This window comes from Sipha flava, unplaced genomic scaffold (assembly GCF_003268045.1).
Source record: "Sipha flava isolate LNK unplaced genomic scaffold, YSA_version1 485_pilon_pilon, whole genome shotgun sequence".
Lineage (NCBI taxonomy): Eukaryota > Metazoa > Arthropoda > Insecta > Hemiptera > Aphididae > Sipha > Sipha flava.
Window position 1 is genome coordinate 1 of NW_020273284.1, and position 19,212 is coordinate 19,212.

Here is a 19,212-nt window from a genome sequence, read left to right on the forward strand (position 1 = left end):
GAAAAATTTTTGAAGGTACGATAATTTTTTGAAAAATACGATAATTTTGAAGTCCGTGTACGATAATATAGTTTTGGAAACCTGGCAACACTGCACCACGTAACCGGGCTGTTTTTCCGAGATCGCGTATGGAGACACATCTCGTCGTCAATCTCAACCTTTTTTTTCTTTTTTTTATACAACAATTGTTATAATTTGTGCACACTCATTCTTTTTTATTATTAATATTAATTAATTTCAATGTGTTGATTAATAATATATAATAAATATATCTATCTATATATAATATAGATATTATATATATAATATATCTATATATAATTAATATATAACTATCTGAAATAAACCGCGTCGTTTTTATTATTATTTTTATTATAATATTTTTCATCATTGTGTACACCGCACCGCGACCGGTCACACACACACATTATCACCTGTGTGAGTAGTAGTATTAGGGGCTTCTCAGTACATTTTTTCAAGATTTCTTTTTTTAGTTTTTAAAATATATCCAGGGGGTTTCTGAGTCCTTTTTTTTTCAAACATTATATTCGTTGGTTTTGAGTCCATTTTTTCAAGATTATTTTTTATTTTTTAAAATATATCCAGGGGGCTTCTGAGTCCATTTTTTTTAAACATTCTATTTGTATGTTTTGAGTCCATTTTTTTAACGTTCTATTTGTAGGTTCTGAGTCCATTTTTTTTAACACTTAACGACTTAACTTGAATTAAATCGGTAAAGTCATATTATTAAGTACCAGGATCCTAGCAATATTATTAATAAATCGCGGATTATATGCAGTGAAAATACTCTATTATATGCATGCAAATATGCAGCATAAAATACAGAAATATGCATGGACTATGTTAAAATATGCACTAAGAATTAAATTTAAAAACAATATGAAAAAATTATGATGATGAAATTTATTAAAAAAAAAAATTTTTATAATTTATAATTAATAATTATTATTATTTATTATATTACATATATGTAAATTCAATTAGAACTGTAGTTCTCGTGGCAGTATATTACTAAATGTTGCTCCAAGTGGTCCATTGTAAAACTATGGCGCTTGTCATCCAAAATAAGTTTAAATGCAGAAAATGACCGTTCAACATCACAGGACAGTATTTAAACTTAGAAGCCATGTTGCTCGTTATTGTATTGAGCAGTACAGTACTTGTGCCATTAATGTAAGCGTCGATCATACTTAGGGAATCATAGCCGGGATTTTTGTTCAGTAATCGAGTAATCTTTGTTTTGATTTTTTCTGAAAATACGTCAGGCAGTTCAGATGCTGTTGTTTATAATCCCTCCATAAGTTTTAATGAATTGTGTAGTAACAAGTTTCTTGCTTCTAGACTTGTAATTAGTTCTGGTATTTTAGAAAAATGTGTAAAAATCAGATTTAAATCATGTTGTATTGACGAGGTGTCAAATTCTTCCTTGGCATCACGGATTGATAAGGCGTCAGAACTTTTAACTTTTAAATTGGTTAATTACCCCTTTTATTTCCATGAAATGTTTTCTGTAAAAAGAAGCACTTTTGATCCAAGTGCCCCATCGCGTAATGACAGATTCTGGTGGAAATGGTAAAGTCGGTAATTGTTCCCTGTACGTCTGTATTCGCGATGGTGCTTTCATGAATACTTTTTTCACGGCAGAAATAAGTTTGTTCACACTCAAAAACTCATTTCGAATTTCTTCAGCAAAGCGGTGAATAGCATGAGCAAAGCAAGTTACGTGGATCAAGTTCGGATAGAAAATTTTGAGGGCTACTCCAGCTTTCGTCATGTATGGAGCTGCATCAGAAATAAATATGCAAACTCTCTCAGTAATAGAAGTATCGAAAAAAAATGCGGTGATACTGTCGTTTATAAATCGAGCTATAGTTGAATGGTTGAATTTTTCAAGTGCTTTAGAAGCAATGAGATATGCTGGAGAAGGTTCTAGGGATAATTTTCCAATAAATAAATTCGCGATATAACGCCCACACGAATCTGTAGTCTCATCTGCCGAAATCCAAATTAGGTTTTTTCCAATTTCATTTTTAATTTTTTCCAAGATATTTCTATAAACGTCTATAATGTAATTTTTCCTTAAAGTAGATTCATCGGGTATGTTAGGTTAGGTTAGATTGATTCGTACAATATTTTTTCAGAAAACTACGGAATTTCGGATTACTTAGTTTTTTCAAAAGAATGTTACTCGCTATTAATGCCTCGCATAAATCATTATTGAAATTATCCTTGCGTGTTATACTGTTAGTACGAGGCTGTGATATAGTCTGGCTACCAGAAGTATGGATTGTCTTACTTTTTTTTTCAGATGCTGCTATATGAGTTGCTGTTCGTATGTGCTGGACAATTTGAAACTTCTTTGAACACGGCACTTTTTTCTCACATATCTGGCAGTACACAACCATTCCGTCAGTAGTAAACGTCCCTGGATATTCATTTATCCAAACATGAATACGCGTATTTTTAATAGGAGGCATCTTATAAAATAAATTAATATCTTAACGTGTACGATTTAGTGATTCATGAAAGACTGAAATGTGACCATAAAAATAAATACGAATTGATTTTGTTCGAGGCACGTGCAAACGATTAAACGATATCTTATCGAGTTTTCGATAAGATATATAAATAACGAATGATTATGTTAAAAGAAAATCAAGTGAGAGTGAACACAACATTTCAGAAACCGAAGATGACCTAGAAGTTGGCAGTGATTTATCAAGGTCTAAGTTTTGATTTGGAAAAGATAAGAAAACTAAATGGTTGAAAGATATGTTGCCAAGTAATGTACGTACCAGATCTCATAATATTATAACTCATTTACCCGGGTGTAAACCAGTTGCAAAAAATAAATCAAACATTGCAGAATATTTTCATTTATTATTTGATAACGTGATTATTCGTATAATTACTATTTGTACTAATAAATATATAATATCTATCGCGGGAAATTTCGAAAGAGAAAGAGATGCTAATCCAACCTCGGAAAGTGAAATTAAAAGTTAAATTGGATTATTGATAATAGCTGGCGTAAACCGTTCAGGACGGCAAAATCTCGAAGACCTTTGGGATCAGTCGGGTTTTGGCGTTGAAATTTTTCATGTAACTATGAGCCTTAAGCGTTTCCGATTTCTACTTCGATGCCTGAGGTTTGATGATATGGGTGATCGTATTCAACGACGTGAAATAGATAAACTAGCTCCAATTAGAGAACTTTTTGAATTATTTTTTGAAAATTGTAAAAAATGTTTTTCACCATCAGAATATGTAACAATAGATGAGCAACTGGTCAAATTTTGAGAAGGTGCCCATTCAGAGTATATTTGTCTAATAATCCAGCAAAATATGGTGTAAAAATATTTGCACTAGTTGATGCTAAAATGATGTATACGTGGAATATGGAAGTTTACTGAGCAAAGCAACCAGTTGGCCCTTATAATATTTCAAACTCTATCTGATGTAGTTATGCAATTGATGAATCCAATTTTAGGATCTGGAAGAAACTTAACAACAGATAATTGGTATACCAGTATTCCATTAGCTGAAAATTTATTGAAAAACAAAATTACATTAGTTGGTACGATGCGGAAAAATAAAAAATAAATTACAGTTATTTTCCTACAGCAATTTTCAAAAAATCGTGAGCTAAATAGTACTATATTTGGTTTTCAGAAAGACCTTACTCTTATATCCTATAAACCAAAGCCAAATAAAATAGATGTACTTTTATCATCAATGCATCATGACGCAGCTATAGACGAATCAACAACTGATGCTAGAAAATCTGAAATTATCACTTTTTACAACAGCAATAAAGGCGCTGTTGATATGGTAGATGAAATGTGTGATTCATATGATGCAGGAAGAAATAATCGTAGATGGCCATTGACTATTTTTTTTCATCTTATCTTTACTGCAGGTATACATTATACGTTTATAATACTACTTTCATATTTTTTAATATTGTCTTACATTTTTTTGATGTATCTATTATTTTATTTTTTTTTTTAGGAATTAATTCAGAAATTTTGTACCATTGCGATCAATTGACTTCAAATACTCTAAAACGTCGAGTATATTTGAAAAACTTGTCTATGTCGTTGATTAAACCTCAAGTATTTAAAAGGGCTGCGAAGCAGAATCTTCCAAAAACAATAAGATACAAAGCTGCACGTATATTTGGTATAACAGTCGTAGAAACTGAACAAAATCTCCCAAAGAAAACTGGTTCAAATGGAAGATGTGCCTTTTGTCCTAGATCGGAAGATTAAAGAACAAGGAATTTTTGTAATAAGGGCAATCATTGGGTATGTGGAAAACATTACTCATAGGTATGTAGTAGTTGCATGGATTCTAGTAATGATTTAATGGATGATAATCTTTAAAATATATAAATTAATTCGTTTAATAATAACTATGATATAAATTTTTATTAATTTCATATGTAAACGGAAATCATTTTTTTTAAATGTTTCATTATTTTAATTTCAATTTTTTTTTTTTTTTTAAGCTGTATAATAACAATGTGTATAGATAATAGAGATATTACAGGAAAGAAAGCCTTTTTTCTAAAATAATCTTCAATGCTGTCATTAATATATTACTCACCACTTGTGGTTGCAGTAGTATCAAAATTTTTAAGATTGTGGAGATTTTAAGATGGCGTGTGTGTTGATATTTCATTGTCTTTAGCAAAGATTTCTATTTCACACAAATATATAGAAAAATACTCTGTTGTTCTAGAATTTTTAAGTCATCATCACACTTTCAATAATATTCTTAGATTCCCCTTAGGTTGCATTTTTTTCTTGAAATTTGTTAGAAACAATATTAATATTAATTAATACTTTATTATGGTTCAACAATTGGTGCAGGTAGAAAGTCTTCAACCGTAAATATAAGTGGGTTAAAAGAGACTACTCAACTCACCTAAAGCCATTTTGAGCTTTTTCTACTGTAGCTATACGCACAAAAGCCAACTTGAATAATCTAGCAACATCATAATGTGTTATTTTTTTCATGGTTATTGTTTCTTAAAAATAAATCATACTGATCAGAATAATACTTTTTTAATGTCATTGCAGTTAAGAAGATGTTCGAAATATGTTTTCCATCTCACTACAATATCTGATCGTGCAGTAATTAGTGTTCCATCTTCCTTTACTAGGAAATTTTCATATTTTTTGTAACCTCCCTTTAGTGTATTAATTGTTTTGTATAATTGGCGTGTATTATGTTCATTGTGATATTTTTTTGCTTCTTCCAAAATGTTTTTCGTATAGACTCTTTTTTCATACTTAAAGGTTCGACTTGCTTCTTTTCTGCTTTCATTATACTTTGTTTTGTTTTCTTCATGGGAAGGGTCATTAAGGTACAAGTTTCTAAATTTTTTCCTTTGATTTAGGGCTTTCTCACACCTCTCATTGAACCACGGTTTTTTAGTGTTTTTTGGTTTTTCCAGGACTTCAGCTGATGTTTCTTTTATTGTCTCCTGTACCCTCAGCCACATATTATTTATTGAGTCTATACTATCTATATTTAATTCACTGCTGCGTTTGTGTATCTCACTTTTAAAATGTCTACAGAAAGTTTCATCAGTGAACTTAGTTATATCATATCTGTCTATTACCGTTGGCCTAGTTGCCACCCTTCTCTTCAATCTTGCTTTAATTTTTACCTTAACCAAATAGTGGTCAGAGTCACAGTCCGCTGCTCGCATCGTTTTGACATCTGTAATACTGTTTTTGAACCTGTCATTGACTAATACATGGTCAATTTGATTTGTGTGATTCCCATCTGGTGACTTCCATGTTCCCTTATTGATCTTTTTATGGGAAACATTGTGCTCTTGATCACTAAGCCTTTGCTCGTTGCAAAGTCGATTAGGTTGAGGCCATTATTGTTAGATACTTCATGCAAGCTATGGTGGCCAATGGTTGGTTTAAATATTAATTCTTTTCCTACTTTTGCATTAAGGTCTCCTAATATAACCACTATTCTGTTATTAGGTATCCCATCTACTACGTTCGTTAATTCATCATAGAAATCGTCTTTTTCTTCTTGAGTCTTTTCCTCAGTAGGGGCATGAACACTAATAATTGTGAGATTAAACCAGTATGCTTTAATTGTTAATAGTGATATTCTCGGGTTAAATGTCTTAAATTCCATTACGTTTGGTACCATTGACTTATGAACTATGAAACCCCTACCAAATTGTCGTCGATCATCGCAGTCCCCATAGAAAATGGTATGATTATTAATGTCCAAGGATCCCGTTCCTTGCCATCTAATTTCTTGGATAGCCACGATTTTAAGTTTATATCTCCCTATTTCTTGCGTCACTGTATGTGCCGCTCCAGTGCTGTATAATGTGCGAACGTTCCATGTACCCAAAGATATTTCCGATTTCCAGTTTCTATTTTTGTTTTCCTTATCTCCACTATTCCGAGGCTTTTTGTTTGGTTCCTGAACATGAGTTTTTTTACGAGGCTGGGTTGTTAACCCAGCGCCCAACCCCCAACCTGGAGGGCCAGACCACTCCAATCACTTAAGACCAGAGTGGGGCTATTGCAGCGCCCAATGAAGGGTACTGGGCGATGGGGACGCTACTTTCCCAACGCCTAAAAATTAAATGTCCGTATGCTGCTAAAAATACAAACAAAATAAAAGAAGCCATAGACAATAAACAAGTTAGTGGCAATTTACTTATACATGATGCATATTAAAATTTAAAAAAATGTATAGATAAATAATTGTAATAAACTATAATTATTTAATTATTTTTATTTATTTTTTGCTTCTTTATGTAGAATTAGTAAATGGAAAAATGTCCCTAAAAACGGACAGTCATTATTTTTACCAAGTCATGTGACAACTTAGAATTTTTCAAAAACAAATTTTTTTTTTTTTTGTTTATACACCAAATTGGATACAATATGAATGAGTATCCACACAGCAAAATAATATTTTCAAAGTATTTACAAAACATTGTTTGAAAAATTTTTATATTTTACAAATATCTTTAAATAATTGTCAGAAGGTTTAAAAATATTTTAAAAATATTTTGAGATAACTTTTTGGAAGGCAATCAAATATTGCTATAAAATTCTAAAACATGGTTATTAAAATATTTTAAAACAATATTTAGGAAATATATGTAGACAAATATGTTGTATATTTTAAACACTTAATATTTTAGAAATATATTTATTCCATGTTTTGAAAATATAATGGCAATAGTATATTCAAAATATATTCATTTTAATATTTTTGTTAGACTTATTTTCAAAATATTAGATAGCTAATATTTGAGAAATGTATGCATTTATATTTTGAGAATAAAATAGATATAATATACTTTTATATTAAGACGTTGCCTAATATTGAACAAATATATAAAATTTATGTTTTCAAATTACAAGTTTATCGTGTTTATTCTGTATACTTATTGTATATCTTATTAATATTAATACATCAATACATATAATTTTTATAATAACAATATACAATTTAAAATGTATATAACAAACTTAAAAATTGACTTTAATAATGATTTAATGAAAAAAAACTAAAGTGAAAATCTACATTAAAAACTTAAATATTGACTTAATTATTGAGATGAACCATTATTATTAGAATTGGTTTTCTCTGCTTGTTTTTTAATCCTTGATGGTGCCTGAGCCAACCAACCTTTGATGAATTTTTTAATTTCCATTGTTGGGGTGTCCTTGTATTTTTTTATTTTGTATACGGATTCTAAAAAAGTATAATGCAAGTTTATTAGCCATAATAATATGACAACATTAACATATTTAATAAGTATATGCATGCATGCCAAAATTAAAACTCATGTTCTTTTTTTATTTAATAGTGGCTTAATGTGTGTAAAATATATATTATGTACAGATGTTGCTGTTCATTATACTTTTGTTATATAGGCTTAAAATATCCCAAAGTACCTAACACTTATAGTATTGTAATATATGAATTAAGACTTACACTTAACTTAAGTAATTTTATTATAATTCAATTTGAGTATATTACTAACATGTTGGTAAAAAATATACTTTATCACTGAAATACAACCAGATAATGAAATAGAACTTTTGTCAAAATAAATGTTAATTTTATTTACACAATAAAATGTAGTCAATAATTAATATTAAATACCATTGCATTTGACCGTACTAAATTGTCTATTGTACCTCTACACCTTAAAATGTATGAATAAAGAATTTTGTATTCACAAACACCATGTATATAATCTGATATCTGTTCTTAAATGGATAAAGATAAAACAATAAAATACTAGTTATATATGATATAATACATGAAAACTAAATTATGCTAGATGTCTTGTTATTTAGTATAATAAAATATTTAAACTCTTCTTATTTTGTAGGTTTTTTAAACAAAATGAACAATGTTAGAATAAAGTTACTAATTACAGTGATAATATTTGTAACTTAAAGGTAATACTATGGCTTACTAAATATGACAGCGCAGCTTTGAAGTGTTGAAAACTGTTGTTTTCTTTTAAACCCAATAAACGAGTAACCAGCCAAGAATTTATCAGTAAACATTTGTAGAGCAAATATTTAGAAAATATTGGTACAATATTTTGATACAAATATTGACAGTAAAACCTTTTTCAAATATTGCGGAAATTTATATATTTTCAAATAGCCGTGTGGGTAATATATAAATACCAATCCTGACCCACTCTAATCTTTTTCTCTTGAAAATTGATTTACTGATCTTTTTCACTTAAAACTAATTTACTGATCTTTGTCACATAAAACTAATTTGCTGGTAAATTTCATATAATTAGCGTTTCATATATCATTTCACAAAAAATTTTGCAAAAAGTTTTTTCCCCAACCATACAGACACCTGAGCTGGGTCCAGCTTTTGTTCTTTTTTTTATTTCACACTTTTTTAATCTCACACTTTTTTACAGATAACCGTATGGTTATCGTGGGGAATTTTTTTTTTTTTGGCCGAGAGTCGTAGCGTTTTGGTTTATTCTTATTATCGAAGGAGTGTAAACGTTAGTATTATTGATACTAAAATTGGCTGTGCCGTGATGATTATGTGGACCCTATCGCATGATATTGATAACCAATCGCCCAGAGTGCCGCAGTTACCACCACTACAATCCTTCTCCACTTTCATTCTAGCTATGAGTGCACTCAAACCTAACGCCTTAACCGAACGCTCCACGACTCAAAGCTATCCATGTATATTATTTTATATTATTTAAACTACTCAAATATCACATGAGTGACGTCACTCAAGACTTACATTCGCTATCGCTCACACATACGCACAAGTCTCATCCGGTAATCGGTTCGTTTTTATTTATAATATAATATATTATAAATAATAGATGGTTTTGATAAAAATTAAAAATCAAAGTATACGTTTGGAGCAGCCTTTAGTTAATACTGGTCATTTTTTACTAGGTCTTAAGGCTTTAACATTTACTGGTTTAAAGTATAATTTAATTAGAATTAAAACAGATTATGTAATAATAATTGATGGCGTAATAGTTAATATGGAACAAGGAAAATACACGATTGTACAATTAAACAAAAAAATTAATCCTGTTATGATAAGCCTTTCCGAGAATAATGTGGTTGTAATAACATGTGATACTTACTATCATTTAGATGAGCATTTCTGTAAATATTTGAATATCGAATAAAAAAAATTAGATTATTCAATACCTGTTAAAAAACCGTTTAAACAAGAACCCTGTTTAAATATCGAAAGAGATTGTTCTTTTTAAGTGATGTGGTAAGAACGCATAAGCGGGTATACATTAAACAAAAATTATTTTACTGTCAAACAATTCGAGAAATATATTAATACACTAAATATTTTTGGTGCTCACACAAATACTACAGAAATAATTCTGGAAAATAATATTCTTAAAATTAATACATTTGCCAAGTTCAGTTTTGATAAGGATTTGTCAAAATTTTTAGGGCTTGAGTACGATAGCAATAATAATGAACCATTTATACCGGTAAATAATAGTAAAATTTTAGGAACAAAATCTCCGAACATAAAACTTACAAGCATTTTCTATGATATTGAGGGTTCAATAAAAACAGAGAAAATGTTATATACCCTGAACAAAACTGATTACTCGATTGAACAATCCAAAAACTGTGCAATTAAATATTGTAGATCATAAGATATTAGTCAAATCTGACCATTATTTTAAATTCGATAAACAATTATGTGATTCTTTAGGTGTTGAATATATTACAGAATTTATAGCAAAAGGAATCTCTCCAATTGTGATGGAAAATAAAGTGTTAAAAGTTCATTGTGATATAGTGGAAAAATCATTTTCCTCAGTCAATGATACTCACCATGTAGAGGGAGAACCGAATAAATTATTCGTAAAACCAGAGAAAATATTTTACGTTCCTGTAAGCCCAAAAATAATAAAAACTATAAACATCAGTATTTTCGAGAAAGACGGAAACGAATTTCTTCAATTCAATAACCCAATTTTTTATCTCGATTTAATAGACAAGCAACCTCAAGAGAAAAAATAGTAAACGTATAAATATTTCAAATTTTAAAAGAAATTTAAAATTAAATTAAATTAAATTAAAAGAAATACCGGTAAATAATAGTAACATTTTATTTATTTATTTATACGGACAAAAGTCCAGTTCACAATATATTTGTAAGATAACAATAACATAATACAATTCAAAATAGTAAAACATAACACAATAAAAAATGAAAAGATTAATAAATCGAACAATAATAATAATAATAATTATAATAACAATGATAATGACAACAATAATAATAATAACAACGACAATGATAATAAAAATAAATTCAATGTTTTATAATATAATTAATTATTTCCCGAGGACATTAAAATATTTATGGGGTCGTATGACGTAAACTTTTTAGAAGAATGAGGAATATAAAATGAATGATTGTTACGAGTGTGGTGGCTATTAACTTTGAAATTTAATTGACTTAATAAAAATGAATCATTAATCTCGTTATTTAGCAATTTGGTGAGGAACGTGTTGTATGATAAGTGTCTTCGTACATTTAGAGATTCTAAATTCAACAATTTTAAAATATCATCGTAGCCAGAGTGAGGAGTTCTTTGAATATTACCTTTATGACATAAAAATCTGAGAGCTTTATTTTGAACTTTATCAAGTTGATCATTATGTCCTACATTGTTGTGATTCCAAATGAGTGGGGCGTATTCTAATAAGGAACGGATTAGTGAGGTATAAAGGCATTTTAGAGCAAGTGGATCACGAAAATCGGAGCAGTTTCTTTTTATCATACCAAATACCGATAAAGCTTTGTTTTTAATCGCTGATACATGAGCATTAAATAATAGTTTGGAATCAAATAAAATCCCAAGATCTTTAAATAATGATGAACGATGTAGGTTAATGTTACATATATGATAATTAGAATGTAAGGGATTGTTTTTTTTGGAATAAGTAACAATTTGGCATTTATCAATATTTAATGAAAGACTATTTGAAATGCACCATTCGTTAACTGAAGCTAAATCACTTTGTAAAAGTTTAGTATCATCGAGAGAAGTAATAGATTTATAAATTTTTGTATCGTTGGCAAATAACAAAATGTTGGAATGTGAAATGGATGATACAGCTTCATTTATAAATAAATTAAAAAGGAGAGGGGAAAGGTGGTCGCCTTGAGGGACACCAGAAATTACGTTTATAGGTGTTGATATAAAGTTTTTATATTTGACAAATTGGATTCTCTGACTTAGGAATGATTTAAACCATGATAATAGAGGATTTGCAAAGCCGATTTCCTGTAGTTTATTGATTAATAAAGAGTGGTTTACTCTATCGAAGGCTTTTTCAAAATCTGTATAAATAACATCGGTTTGTTGATTATTAGAAAAAGATTTAATTATATGATGTTTAATAGTTATTAAATTAGTAAGACATGACTTTTTATTGCGAAATCCATGTTGTTGTGGTGCTAAAATATGTTTAAATATGGGTGTGAGCTTATTATTTATTATTTTAGAGAATATTTTTGGGAGAATAGAGATTATAGATATAGGACGATAGTTTGAGATAAATGATTTATTACCTTTTTTAAGAATTGGATTAATATAGATGGATTTCCATGTTGATGGAAATGATTAAACAAAGATTAAAGAGATATGTGATAGGTGGTGAAAGTATAAATCTGCAGTTAAATAAAAATATAGGAGAGAGACCATCAGGACCAATTGCATTTTTGGAAGATAGAATATTTAATTCATTAAAAACTTCTAGGAGTTCGATGTGAAGTGAGTTTAAGGAATCAATTGATCGAACTACATTAGACTGAAAATTAATATTAGTAGGAGTTGTATCTTTATAAACTGAAGAGAAGTATTGACTAAATAAGTCAACAATTTCTTGACCATTATCAGCTGTCTTATGGTTGAATGACATTGAGTTAGGAAGACCAGATGATTTTTTAATATTTTCAATAAAAGACCAAAATTTTTTAGGCTGGGATCTAAAAGATTTTTGAATATTAATTAAGTATTTGGAGTAATCAAATCTACCCAAGGTTTTGCATTGAGCACGTGTGGAAGAGAATTTTTGGTAATCATCATGTGAGTTAGATAACTTAAATATTGAATGTTGGAATTTTTTTAATTTGATTAGATTTATTAAGTTTTTAAAAAACCAACAGGGGAATTTAGATTTGCAGTAATTTTTTTTTGGAATGAAAGTGTTAATTGAATAGAATAGGAAGGAATAAAATTCTTCAGTGATGGTTGTAATATCATTACTAATATTGAAAAATTCGTTCCAGTTTATTGAACCAAGTAAAGATAAAATATTTATATAATCTCCCTTATACCAGTCATATGTTTCTTCAGAAAAAGATAGCGGAGAGGGAGTGTAGGGCTGAGAGTAACTGACATTAATAGGAGGGTGATAATTATATACTGGAACTATAGAATCCTTACTTAGAGATATAGAATGAGAATTAGAATTGGATAAGATAAGATCTAGTATTGAACCATAACTATTGAAGATTGTATTTATTTGAAAAAGATTAAGAAATGATAGGTTTTCTAAAAAAATAGCTTCAGGAGAGGATAGATTTAAGTTAGTATTTAATGATGCTTTATTTAAATTTGGCAAATTAAAATCACCGAAAAGTAGAAGATCATCATTTGGGCGAGAAGAAATTAGGTTATCCAAAATAGAGAAATAATCATTATACAAAGAAGAAGGGGAATTTGGCGGAAAGTAGATACAACCCACGATTAAATTTTTAGTGTTATTAATTTTTACAGAGACAAAGCATAATTCTAGCGATTTTACATCAATATCAATTTGTGAGGAGACACATTTTTTATTCACTGCTATTAAGACACCTCCTCCTCTGGTCGACGAGCTAGATAATAATGATCCATCGTATCTATAAATTTCGTAGTTTACGAGACCTAGTTCAAGTGAGCTAACGTTATTATGTAACCAGGTTTCGGTAAAAGCTAAAATATTAAAATCTAAGAAATCTATATTGGTTTTTAATAATTTTAATTTAGTATTAAGACCTCTTACATTTTGGTAGTAGCAATTGAATATATTGTGAATGGAAATTAGTTTTTTGAATTGATAATTTTTGGGGTGCCTTTGATGTATTTAATGGTGAGGTCCTGTTCTCCTTTAGATTGACGGTTTAGAAGTTCTTGGCGAAGGTGTGACATGTATTCTGTTGCTGTTTGGTTTGGTCAGAAGAGAAGCGAAGATCTTTCCAGGTAGAGTTTGATTTTAATTTATTTTGACATGAGAATAATTCAAAAATATCTTTTTGATTCGAGAAATGTAATTTTATTGGTCGAGGTTTGGTAGTATTAGAAGAAGAAGGTTTGCCCAGACGAGTGACAGAATTTGGTTTGGATTTTAAATTAAGAAAATCAAGTATGTTTTGAATAGAAGTAAGATCCGAACTTGTGTTGGTTGAGTCATTAGGAGCTTCTGATAAATTGAAGAGTAACACATTATTTCGTCGTGATTGTCTGTCGATCATCTCAGATATTAAATTGTCGTTAATTAAGGCTGATGAATTTATATTTGACGATGCGATATTAGCTTCTAGGGTTACCACTTTAGTTGTTAAAGAGGTTAGTTCAGTAGATAAAGTGTTTAATTGTGTGGAATGACTATTGATTTTATTTGTTAAAGTTGCTACTTTATCAAATAGAGAATTGATTGAAGACACTAGTTTATTATTTGAAGTTTTTAAATCATTTACAGATTTAATTAGAGTATCAAGTTTATCTTCCTTGTTTGTGAAATAAGTGAATACGGCGTACGAAGTAGATAAATATTTAGCAGTTGAATACTAAATATTAAGGGGCAGTGTATATGGAATAAAATTGACAAATTTACTGAGGTATTGATCTTTATGGCTTAGCGTTCAAGTCACCGGAATAAAACAGCTGTTACAGTAATTTGTGATAACACTAGAGATAGTAACACTGATTTGGCAAAACAAAACAAAATTTACTCACTGATTGAGGTGATTTGATTCCGTCTTTAAAAGGTAAACACATAAAAAACAGAAATAACAGTGACTCTTAATGCATAAAGCGAAAAAAGTACTATACTGTAGAAATAAATTTGTACATTAAACTCACTTGTAACAATAGAAATTAAAAAAAGTAGTAGAGAGTATTGTATCATAAGACTGATTATCATGCAGTTTTTAGGAGTAAAATCTCCGAATATAAAACTTACAAGCATTTTCTATGATATTGAGGGTTCAATAAAAACAGAAAAATGTTTATATACCCTAAACGAAACTGATTATTACTCGATTGAACAATTAAATGTGGTTTTTCCTAAAACTGTGCAATTAAATATTGTAGATCATAAGATATTACTCAAAACTGACTGTTATTTTAAATTCGATAAACAATTGTGTGATTCTTTAGGTGTTGAATATATTTCAGAATATATAACAAAAGGATTCTCTCCAATTGGGGTAGAAAATAAAGTGTTAGAAGTTCATTGTGATATAGTGGAAAAATCATTCTCCTCTGTCAATGATACACACCATGTAGAGGAAGAGCTTTTATTCATGTTTTTATTTGACTCGAATAAATTATTCGTAAAACCAGAGAAAATATTATACGTTCCTGTAAGCTCAAAAATAATAAAAACTTTAAACATCAGTATTTTCGACCAAGACGGAAACGAATTTCTTCAATTCAATGATCCAATTTTTTATTTCGATTTAATAGACAGGCAACCTCAAGAGAAAAAATTGTTAACGTATAAATTTTTCAAATTTTAAAAAAAATTAAATTATTTTTAAAAAAATAAAATAAAACTACAAAGCAATTTCAAATTCAAACCCAAAAAAACATCCCATTAAGAGACTTAGAACTCGAATAAAAATATACGGTAATAAACCGAAAAATAATTATAGACTTGATCTGTAACATATCTGTACTAAATGCCCTTTCCTTGTTCATTGGTGTAAGTGGCCAAAAAATGAAAATTATGAAATTTCGAGAAGCAATTATTGAAGAGCTTTTACGAAACGATGATGAAGACACACAACAATCTGAATTAATACAGCCACTACCGACACTAGTTCATACATTGGAAAAATCTCCGAAAACATCAAGGTGCAAATCATGTTACAGCTTACTGGTGAAAAAAGAAGACAAACTACCTACTATTTATTTAAATATTTAAAATTTCACACATTTGAATAAAACAATTAATAAATAAAACATTTTCAGGAAGACAAATTGCACAAAAAAAAAACAAAAAGGATCAAAACAAGATGTAATCAGTGTGATCAAAATTTATGTCCGGAATGTTTCTTCAAGACTCACAAAACAAGAAAATAAAAATAAAATTTTAAAGAAATATAAATTTAAGTAAATGTAAAAGTAATTTTTTTTTCTATAACTCAATTTAGTGTACTTTTTAAATTTTGAAATGAGCAAGGAGCTTTTTATGTAGTATTTGTTAAAAAAAAAGTATATAAAATGTTGAAAAACACAGTAAAGATGAAATTAAAACTAAATATATTATAAGGTTTTAAAAAATTGTGATATTTTTTCGCTAATTAAAAAAACCAGTTCAGGAGGCTATATAATCAATTTCCCTATACTATATAACGCTTATGTGTTCACATTTCTGTACACGAGGTGTCGGAGTAAAACACAGTGTGAGTACAATTTTTTGTACTCGTAGCGGTTTTGATAAAGTACGAAAAACACCCGTGGCAGTCAACAGGTTAACATATATACATAAAATAGCTGAGAGATTGAATATTTCTATAAATGTGTATTCTATTGATGAGTTCAAGCCAGTAATTATTCCCCTTAAAATAACTAAAATTGAGAAGGAGAAACATATTGATTTGTTGTATCTAAAAGAGAAAAATAATGAGCATTATTGTTAGATAAAAGATTTATGGAAACTAGTAGGACATGCTCAAATCTCCAAATATGGGCATAAACTTTTTCTGTGTATAATGTGTTATGGGCCACCACGTAAACATGTATAAATAGAATTGTGCGTAACACAATATCATAGGTGTTGCACACCTATATTTGATTAGTTGGCCATAAACTAGTAATATATATTTCTAGAAACATGTACATTTAATTAATTGGCCATAAACCAGTAATATATATTAAAAGATGTAATCTATAGAATAATGAAGTAGTTCAAACGAACCTTTCCATACGCCTCCAGCACCACATTTCGAACGCTTCTAATTTTTTCTTTTCGGTATCATTTATTACCCAAGTTTCACATCCATATGTTGCAGCACTCCATAAATATGTTTTTATAAGTCTCTTCTTGATATTAAGATGTATCTTTTTTGAAGTGAGCAACATATGTTTTTTACTAAAGGCAATTTTTGCTAATGCTATGCGTTGTTTAATCTCGTGGACACTCTTGCCATCAGATGTGATTTTACTCCCTAGGTATACCATTTCTTCTACCTGTTCCAGTTTTTGATTACCAATATATACATCAGCTTTTACTTTTGGGTCTCTGGCACAGACTAAGATCTTCGTTTTTGTACTATTTATTTTCATTTCTGATGTTCTGAGCATTTCATCCATTTCTTCAACTGCACGCTGTATGTCACCTTCACTCTCAGCAATTACCACAATGTCGTCAGCAAATCGTATCATTGAAACGATTTCTCCACCAATTTTGATCCCAATATTTAATCTTGTTAGCTTTGCTTTCACTATATTTATAGCTTTTTCAATGTAGCAGTTAAAGAGTGGTGGTGATAGCGTACATCCTTGTCGGACTCCTTTTTTTATTTGAGCGTTAGTTGTAATTTCTCCTTTTTTAATGCAGGCTGTCTGGTTCTTGTACAGACTGAATGATTCGTAGGTCTTGTTGTTCAATACCTATTTCTCATAATGTATGCAGCATCTTGTTCCAATTTACTTTATCGAAGGCCTTTTCCAGGTCTAAGAAGGCCAGATATGTGATTTTATTTCTATCGATCTGTTTTTCAATTAGCACTCACAATCCTAGAATTGCTTCTCGTGTACCTTTTTGTCTTCTGAATCCATATTGATCATTTTTTAAGTATTGTTCCACTTTTCCTTCTATTCTTCGGTTTATTATTTTTGTTAGGATTTTTGAGACATGTGTCAGTAAGCTCAGTGTTCTAAACTGCTCACAGGAATTTGCTCCACTTTTCTTTGGTATAGTTACAATTTTGCTTTTACAGTAATCGTCTGGCACATCTCCTTTCTCATATATATCCTGAGTTAGTTGGTATAAAGCATCTTTTATCTTCATACTAGCACATTGCAACAGTTCTACTGTTATGTTATCAATCCCGGGAGCTTTATTTTGTTTCAAGTCATAGAGCGCTAGCTCAAATTCTGATCTTAAGATTGGTAGTTTTGTTTTTTTTCCTCATTTATTGTAATTTCCTCCAATTTTTCTCCCTCATAAAGCTCCTCAATATACTCTTTCCATCGTTTTATTATGTCCTCATTATCAACTAATAATTGGCCCATTTTGTCTCTGATATTAGTGACATTTCGTTTTCTTTCTCCTACAAATTGTTGGATCTTGTGATACGCATAATCTATTTTGTTAGCTCTGAACATTTCGTCAATTTCACTACACTGCTGCTCCAGCCATTCTTCTTTTGCTTTCCTGGCTTCTCGATTAACTTGGTTTCTTAGTTGACGATACTTCTGTTGTCCTTCTCTCGTGTTATTGTTTTTATATTTTCGTCTTTCATCTATAAGTTCTACTATTTCCTTGTCAATAAATGCTCTTCTGGGTTCTTTATTTTCTTTTTTTGTTAGCACAGAGTTTGCTGCTTTTTTAATAGCTGATTTTATGTTCTCCCACATTTTATTCAGTGTATCATCTACATTTTGTTTTTGGTATTCGATATCCATATAGCGTCTATATTCTTACACAACCTCCGCTCTCTTTAGTAATCTAACATTATAATTGTCTTGCTGTACTTTTGTTCTTTGCGTTTTTTTATATCTGAGTTCACATTTCGCTATTACTATATTGTGATCACTGTCACAATCAGCACTCGGACATGTTTTACAGAATTTCATTTGATTCTTAAATCGATTTTTTATCAGTATGTAATTTATTTGGTAGCGGGCAATATCACCTGGCATTTTCCATGTATATATTCTTCTCTTAGGGTTTTGAAATCTGGTGTTTGTTATAATCATCCCATTTTCTCTGCAAAACTCCACTACTCTTTCTCCTCTTGCATTTCTTTTACCTAAACCGAAGTCTCCGACTTCTCTACCTTCCCCGCTTTCTCCAACTATAGCATTAAAGTCTCCCATGATGATTACGTTATCGTGTGGTTTAGTATGTTTCATTAGCTCTTCAATGCCTGCATACACTTCTTCCACTTCTTCATCATTTGCTTTTGATGTTGGCATATAAACTTGTATAATTGCAAGGTTGTTTGGTGTTGACTCTACTTTTACCAAACATAGTCTGCTACTATAGGTCACAACGCTCGTAACTCTTTTACTCCACTTCTTATTGAGAGCAATTCCAACTCCGGCTTGTCCTTTCGTACTATTTGTATGAATAACTCTGATGTCGTCAGACCAGAAGTCACCATTATCTGGCCAACGTATTTCGCATAATC

General features: G+C 29.8%; 1 protein-coding gene and 1 pseudogene across 1 annotated transcript; one reads left to right on the top strand and one right to left on the bottom strand.

Moving 5' to 3' along the window:
* The first annotated feature begins 3,756 nt into the window (after positions 1-3,756).
* Positions 3,757-4,279, top strand: LOC112689938 (annotated as a pseudogene).
* A 14,220-nt stretch (positions 4,280-18,499) lies between these two features.
* LOC112689939 (craniofacial development protein 2-like) lies at positions 18,500-18,997 on the bottom strand. The gene has a single exon (XM_025563819.1). It carries the CDS (start codon positions 18,995-18,997, stop codon positions 18,500-18,502), a length of 498 nt encoding a protein of 165 aa, XP_025419604.1.
* Positions 18,998-19,212: the final 215 nt, after the last annotated feature.

Excerpts from the sequence above, each read along its gene's own strand:
- LOC112689939 (XM_025563819.1), bottom strand. The coding sequence starts at position 18,997 with ATGCCAACATCAAAAGCAAATGATGAAGAAGTGGAAGAAGTGTATGCA.